Raw genomic sequence first — 8,804 nt, forward strand, 5'->3', positions numbered from 1 at the left:
TTGTCCATGAAAGAAAATTCTCAAATTTCAATCCCCTAATAATGTTTATACAATTATATATAATTTTTACCCCTTAACTTTACAACGTTACTCAGTTTTATTGCCGTTTAGCTCCTATCACTCAGTGATGGTCGGTGTACGATTCCAGAGTGTGAGTGGGGACTCTCTGAGCAGAGTTTCCTAAGTGCTATGAGATGCTGTGTGCTGACAATGTGCTTAGATTATCAGGGTCCAGGTTTATCCAGCTTCTGAACAATTCCTAGTATCTGACCCATAGAAAAAGAAAGGTGAGACAGATCAGAGATCAGAAATGCTGAGATCCATGAGATGCATATAACAAACAATGACACTCTCAGCTCTGCTATCTTAGCCATAACATACAGTGTCAGACTTGCTGTGCTCCCCTGGCTAAAGACCTTATTTGTCTGTAGCTTGTAGAGCAAGTCTCCTCACACTGCTGTTTGCCGACAGGAAGTCTCTGTTTGGGAGCTCGTCTTGGAATGCAGAAAGGAGCTCGGTGCATTGTGAAACCGGAAAAGAATCTGTCCTGCCCGACCCTAGACTTCTGATTTAGAGTCGGATCCCGGGGAAACCAGGAATTATAAAGACAGGTTGGAAATAGATCTGTATTTTTGTCAATAACGGGGAATAACAGAAGGTTATTTTATTATTCCGAGGATATTTAAGAATCTTGATTTGTGGGAATATCCATTTAACGGGTTATTGATTTTTTTTTTCTCTAACATGCGTACCACAAGGCGCCCCTTTCTCTACCTTAATTTTTTCCTCTCCATCATTGACAAAATAGAGGAAGGTCTGAAATACATGGAGACAGCCAGAGTAGACAACAGAAAGAAAATCATAATTTGGGATGTAAAAAGTGGAATACTGTTGGCCTATGAATAAAAAAATTAAAGAATGCACACAGTAATGGGAACTAGGAAAGACAAGTAGAATATTAACCTCTTCCTTACTACTATAGGGGCTGTACGAAGAGCCGAGCGACTCAGCTACGGGTGTCGGCTACTGCCCAAATTCCAGAACTGTAACCGTTACGTGGCTAGGACACACCAAAACTTTATAACTCGCTTATGAAGTTATATCTTAGAGATTTCCTTTAAAGTGTTGGCTTTGTGTCTTAGGAAGACTTCACATCGAGCTACCCGGGCCTAGGTGTCAAAGCTTCCGCTCTTCAATAAGATAATACTGTTTTTGATCTAATACTGGGTATATTTCACTTAAATGAATACAAACCTAGAATGTACAGTTATAAGGTCAAGGATCAAAAAAAACTTCCCATAAAATATTATCAGGTTATGTTTTTATCCATTTTTGCAAACTTTATATAATGTATAACTCTATTTACAGCATTTCTGACCTCCTTGTTCCTCAAGCTGTATATAAACGGGTTCAGCATTGGTGTGATGACGCTATAGACCACACTTATGGCACGATCATAACTTGCCGAATACAATAAACTTGGGCGAAAGTACATAAAAATAACTGAGCTGTAGAAGAGGACAACAACAGTCAAGTGGGAGGAACATGTAGAGAAGGTTCGGCGGCGGCCATCAGAACTTTGTAGTTTCAGCACAGCTCGGATGATGAGAACGTAAGAGCACAGGATGATCAGCATGGGTGTGGTGACTATTATTGAGGCTGAGCAGAAGACAACCATCTGCTGAGTAGATGTTTCTGTGCAGGACAGTAACAACATGGCCGGCACATCGCAGAAGTAGTGGTGAATGATCCAACGACAGTACGGAAGTGTAGAGATGATGGTGGTGTACAGAGATGAGTGAAGACTCACTGTAATCCACGAGGAAGCCAGAAAAATGATACTTGTCCTTTTTCGCATGATGATGGCATAATGCAATGGGTGACAGATGGCAGCATATCTGTCTAAGGCCATGACAGCCAACAGAAAGCTGTCCATGTTACCCACCATGTGGAAGAGGAAGACCTGAGTGAAGCAACCATGATATGATATGGACATGTCCTGGGAGAGGAGGCTGGCAAGAACCCGTGGGACGGTGATGGAGGTCAAGCAAATATCTACGCAGGAAAGGTTCCCCAACAAGAAGTACATTGGGGTATGGAGCGGAGACTGAGTGGTGATGAGCGTAAGGATCAAGACATTGCCCAGAATACAGAGGATGTAGGCTCCCATGAAAAAAGAGAAAAGGGGTAATTGGAGAGATGGTTTCTCCGAGAGGCCCAGCAGGGTGAAGCTCATGTGGGTTACATTCCTTAGATCCATTCAGATCAGAGTTTGAGATCTCGGTCCCGGGACAGTTTACGCCCTAGTTGTAGGAAGGACTTATCATTGTTGTATATAAAATGAAGTCTTCAAGGGACATTAATACATTTAGGAATTGGCCAGTCTGATATGGTGTTGCCTCGCAGAGTTCGTGGACATGAGATCATGAAGATGAGAAGATGAGAGAAGACAACACAAGATTTCCAGTTGACCATATCCTGTGCACATTGAAAGATTAATCTAAAATTACAACCAAACTTTAGATGATATGTGAAAGTAATAGAAAATTCTCTTATATTCGGAATCTTCAGAATTTTCTTCTTCTTAAAGAATTATTTCTCTGCGTCAAATGTAAGGTTGTTGTTGTTGTGTACTGGAGCCTGTCCTCCTGAAGGTCCTTATCAGGTTGATAATCAATGCCTTCCAGAGATGACAACCTACCGGTGTAAGAACTTCCATACACACAATTAATAATACAGTTTGTGAACTTTTTGCTCAACTCAAAAATTCTGAAGACACGGTGGCCCCATAAAATTAGTTACAGATGCATTAATGATCCTACCTACATAGATGCTTCTGCAAGTATCCAAACATTTCAGTTTATAGCTGATTGGGGTCTTATGATGACACTTAAAAGGGGGTACATGACTCATGGCAAAACAAAAATCAGTTCCATTTATCTTATCAGGGATGTTCCCGCAATCCTGTACAAAAAGTGAATAGAGGGTAAGAGTAGGGACACTATCAAACCCAATAAGGTCTTACCTACCTTCAGCAGAATTGGGGTGGTTTTTGCAGTATCAGCTTTCAGGGTAACATGTTGACGGGATGGATATTTAGTAGTGTACCTTCACAATAATTCCCACATGGTGTATATGGGGCACTCGGCATCCCTAAGTGATAGTGAAAACTTTTATGTAATCCATCCCTTCTCCTTCCCACCCTAATATGAGCCACAATGTTAAACACATACATAATTTTAATAAAAATGTTAAATATAATAAATTTATTCAAAAACATAAGAGATCTGCTACAACTGTATCAAAAACATAAGATTGTTGCTGTGTGCGCAAACCTGACCTTCTTTATAGAGCATTTATGTGTCTTGTTATTTGTGTGATATCATGCATATTGTCCTGGCTAGATATACCCGCAGTAAGCCCCTCCAGAGGATACTACAACTCCCATAAACCCAATTACCACAACGAGGCTTGGGAAAGAGAAAAAATAAAGCATACAATACAAAATGATTAAATGGGGGGATGTACTGAGAAAACTAGCAGGCTCATTAGGTGAATATGGTTCATAGTATCATAGTATATAAGGCTGGAAGGAGACGCAAGTCCATCAAGTCCAACCTTCAAGAATTAAATAAATGTTTTATCCCCATAACCCGTGATATTTTTTCTCTCCAGAAAGTCATCCAGGCCTCTCCTGAACATGTACATAGAGTCGGCCATAACAACCTCCTGCGGTAGAGAGTTCCATAGTCTCACTGCTCTTACAGTAAAGAACCTTTGTCTATGGTGATGGTAGAATCGCCTCTCCTCTAGGCGTAGAGGATGCCCCCTTGTCCTGGTCACAGGCCTAGGTATAAAAAGATCTTTGGAGAGATTCCTGTACTGTCCGTTCAGGTATTTGTACATTGTAATGAGGTCTCCCCTCAGTCGTCTTTTTTCTAAACTGAATAATCCCAAATTTTGTAATCTGTCAGTGTATTCTAGTCCCCCCATTCCCCTAATAATCCTGGTTGCTCTCCTCTGCACCCGTTCCAGCTCTACTATATCCTTTTTATACACTGGTGCCCAAAACTGTACACAATATTCCATGTGTGGTCTGACCAGGGATTTGTATAAGGGCAGAACTATGTCTTTATCATGAGAATCTATTCCTCTCTTGATACATCCCATTATTTTATTTGCTTTAGCAGCAGCCGCCTGGCTCTGGTCACTAAAATTAAGTTTACCATCCACCAATACGCCCAAGTCCTTTTCAGCTTCAGTTTTACTAAGTAATTGACCGTTTAGAACATAATTATACTTTTTGTTTCCATGGCCCAAGTGCATAACTTTACATTTATCTACATTAAACCTCATCAACCATTTCTCTGCCCATCCCTCAAGCTTCCACAAATCCCTCTGTAATGCTAAACTATCGACCTCAGTATTTATTACTTTACACAGCTTAGTATCATCTGCAAATATTGAAACTTGACTGTGTAAACCCACTACAAGGTCATTAATAAAAATATTAAAAAGAAGTGGCCCCAATACTGACCCCTGTGGCCTCCACTGGTAACATCAACCCAATCTGAGAATGTGCCATTAATGACCACCCTCTGTTTTCTATCACTAAGCCAATTACTTACCCAAATACACAGATTTTCTCCTATTCCCAGCCTCTCATTTTATATACCAACCTTTTATGTGGCACGGTATCAAATGCCTTTGAAAAGTCCAGATATACAACATCCACAGCGTCCCCCAGATCCAGTCTGGAACTTACCTCCTCGTAGAAACTAATCAGATTAGTCTGACAGGACCGATCTCTCATAAACCCATGCTGACGCTGGGTTATAAGTTTGTGCACAGTGATATACTCCAGGATAGCATCTCTAATAAACCCCTCAAATATTTTCCCCACCACAGCAGTTAGACTCACGGGTCTGTAGTTTCCAGGATCACTATTTGATCCTTTTTTGTATATTGGTACCACATTTGCTATGCGCCATTCCTGTGGAACATAACCAGTCCTCAGTGAATCCTCAAATATTAAAAATAACGGTTTGTCTATCACCGTACATAATTCATGCAGAACCCGGGGGTGTATGCCATCTGGCCCAGGTGATTGATCTATCTTAGTGGTTGCGAGGCGGCGCCGTACCTCTTCCTGGGTTAAACTGTTGACATTATAAAAAGAATAAACATTATTCCTCATTGTGTCTTCCACCAGGGGATTTTCCTGGGTAAAGACAGTTGAGAAGGCGACATTCAGTAGATCGGCCCTTTCCTCATCTCCTTCCACCATGACCCCCATGTTATTTCTAAGGGGACCCACACTCTCTGTTTTTAGTTTCTTATCATTTATATACATTGGTTAATGTGGATGACTTTTTAACACAATGAAATATATGCATTATAACAAAGCAGATGTGGAAAAGATGGCGCCTCCCTGTGCCTCTAGGCTGCAATACATGAGATTATGGGCCACATTTACTAAAGCCTCTGCGCCAGTTTTCTGTCTGACTTTGCATTTTCTTTTATGTGTAAACTGCTTGCACGGGTATTCAAGAAGTGTCAGCGCCTGTACAGTGTGTCTTTGGAGGATGCAGGAGCTCACATCTAATCTCCCTGTGTTTGGTTAAACAGCTCTGATAAGGGAGGATTAACCCCTTCACTTTCAGCTTGATCTTTGAAAACACAGCTCATAGCATACTACGCACAGAAAGTGTTGGCAGCTGGGTAACAAACTCTTCAATCTGGTAGACAGGTTTGCCATAACAACGGAGAAGTAACATTGTAACTAAGGGGCACATTGCACTCTGTTTCTTTACAGATTAAGCAGAATTTCTTAGTGAAGTACAGGCGGTCCCCTACTTAAAGGAAACCTACCACTTGTAGTGGCAGGTTTCCGATGGCAATACCGGGCACCAGCTCAGGCTGAGCTGGTGCCGGAGCTTATTTTCGTTAGTGTTTTAAACCGCGGTATCGCGGTTTAAAACACTTTTTAAACTTTATAGCCGGCGCAGGCAGGTACGCGCTCGGCGCTTACCGTGCGCGCGGCTACATAGGAAGTGAAGGAGAGCCGCACGCATGGTAAGGGCCGAGCGCGTACCTGCCTGCGCCGGCTATAAAGTTTAAAAAGTGTTTTAAACCGCGATACCGCGGTTTAAAACACTAACGAAAATAAGCTCCGGCACCAGCTCAGCCTGAGCTGGTGCCCGGTATTGCCATCGGAAACCTGCCACTTCAAGTCATAGGTTTCCTTTAAGAACACCCGACTTACAAACGACCCCTAGTTACAGACGGACCTCTGGATGTTGGTAATTTACTGTACTTTACCCTTAGGCTACAATAATCAGCTGTAACAGTTATCACAGGTGTCTGTAATGAGGCTTTAGTGTTACTCCTGGTTCTTAGGACAATCCAACATTTTTAAAATCCAATTGTCACAAAGACCCAAAAAAATTTGGCTCGGGCTACAATTGTAAAATATACAGTTCCGACTTACAGACAAATTCAACTTAAGAACAAACCTACAGACCCTATTTTGTATGTAACCCGGGGACTGCCTGTATATTCGAAAAATGTTCACAACATCACCCCCCCCCCCCCACACACACACACACAATATCATAAAATCATCTGAGATAACACTTGGCCCTTTAAATGTGCACATTTATCTTTTTTAATGCCATGGATTATGGTAATTATTACCTGACAAAAGGAGGGAGGTGACCACTTACATTACCACAGGAGCTGTGCCGCTGAAATAGAATACCAAGTTCTCAAAATTTTAACTACACCAGCCACAAAAGTAAAACATTTTAATAATAAAAAATTTTATATTATATATAGAAATATACATTATCGAGTTATATGTTTTTATGCCATAGAATGTAAAATAAAAAAAAATAAAAAAATTAATATACAAAATCACCTAATGTGATAAACAAGCCTCAGCATTAAAGGGCTACATTCACAAGCCTCCAACCATTCTAAACATATAAAATATATATACATACACATACATACACCACACACACATATATAATGTATAAAATGTATATATATATATATATCATTATTATACCTACCTTAAAAGGCTTATGGTAATAATTTGCTATTTTTTGGCCATAAATGTACATTATTAATACAACAGATTTTTACAATTGGAGAATATATTTCAAAAGATATTTCAATTTCTAAAAATTTGAAAACCTAAACTCAAAATGGTTTTCTGGAAAAAAATGTGTCATAATTTCCTAAAAAATAAATAAAAAAACATACCAACCAAAAAGTTTAAATGCAAAATATGTTTTAACTTTTTTTTTGGAACACATAGAGATCAAAATATAGATATACAGGCGGTCCCCTACTTAAGGACACCCAACTTACAGACAACCCATAGTTAAAGACAGACCCCTCTGACCTCTGGTGACCTCTCTGAATGCTTTGCTATAGTTCCAGATTGCAATGATCAGCTGTAAGGCGTCTGTAATGAAGCTTTATTGATAATCCTTGGTCCAATGACAGCAAAAAATGTTTAAGCTCTAATTGTCACTGGGGCCAAAAATTTTTTTGTCTGGATCTACAATTATTAACCCCTTAAGGACCCGGCCCTTTATCGTTTTTGCGTCTTTATTTTTCACACCCCACCTTCAAAAATCTATAACTTTTTTATTTTTCCATGTAGAGAGCTGTGTGATGGCTTGTTTTCTGCGTAACAAATTGCACTTCATAGTGATGGCATTTAATTGTCTATGCCATATACTGGGAAGCGGGAAAAAAATTCTGAATGCAGTGAAAATGGTGAAAAAACGCATTTGCGCCGTATTCTTGTGGGCGTGGATTTGACATTCACTGTGCGCTCCAAATGACATGTCTAATTTATTCATTGGGTCAATACGATCACATGGATACCAAATTTGTATAGGTTTTATAATGTTTTCATACATTTACAAAAATTAAAACCTCTTGTACAAAAAAAAAATTCTTCATTTTGCCGTCTTCTTGCGCTAATAACTTTTTCATACTTTGGTGTATGGAGCTGTGGGTGGTGTCATTTTTTGCGACTTTTGATGACGTTTTCAATGCTTTTATTTTTAGAATTGTACGACCTTTTGATCACTTTTTATTGAATTGTTTATATTTTTCAAAATGGCAAAAAAATGCCATTTGCGACTTTGGGCACTATTTTCCGTTACGGGGTTAAACGCAGTAAAAAAAACATTCTTATATTTTGATAGATCGGGCATTTTCGGACGCGGCGATACCTGATGTGTTTATGATTTTTACTGTTTATTTATATTTATAACTGTTCTAGGGAAAGGGGGGTGATTTGAATTTTTAGGTTTTTTTAATATAATTTTTTATTTTTAATTTTTTTTTATTAAAATTTTTTACTATTTTTCAGACTCCCTAGGGTACTTTAACCCTAGGTTGTCTGATTGATCCTACCATATACTGCCATACTACAGTATGGCAGTATATGGGGATTTTGCACACCATCTATTTCAATGTGCAGATCGCACATTGTAATAGATGGCCTAAAACATGATAGCCTCGGATCATTGTGTGATCCCAGGCTGTCATGGCAACGGATCGTCGCTCCCCGATGACGATCGGAGCCAGCTTTGCCGGCGGCGATGAAAGGGTTAACACCCGCGATCGGTACAAGCACCGATCGCGGGTGTTAGCGACGGGTGCTTGCTTCATTGTGAAGCAAGCACCCGGCGTGTATGAAGAGGGCTCAGCCCGTGAACCCTCTTCATACTACCCCATGCGCAATAAAACGTACAGGTACGTCTTATTGTGCTATGGGG

At 40.0% G+C, this 8,804-nt stretch overlaps 1 protein-coding gene across 1 annotated transcript; it reads right to left on the reverse strand.

Moving 5' to 3' along the window:
• Positions 1–1,309: 1,309 nt before the first annotated feature.
• Positions 1,310–2,260, reverse strand: LOC140077481 (olfactory receptor 1L4-like). Its single transcript, XM_072124718.1, has one exon. The coding sequence runs from the start codon at positions 2,258–2,260 to the stop codon at positions 1,310–1,312; it is 951 nt and encodes a 316-aa protein (XP_071980819.1).
• Between the last annotated feature and the right edge of the window lie 6,544 nt (positions 2,261–8,804).

The sequence above is a fragment of the Engystomops pustulosus genome, chromosome 9, assembly GCF_040894005.1.
Source record: "Engystomops pustulosus chromosome 9, aEngPut4.maternal, whole genome shotgun sequence".
NCBI classification, from domain to species: domain Eukaryota; kingdom Metazoa; phylum Chordata; class Amphibia; order Anura; family Leptodactylidae; genus Engystomops; species Engystomops pustulosus.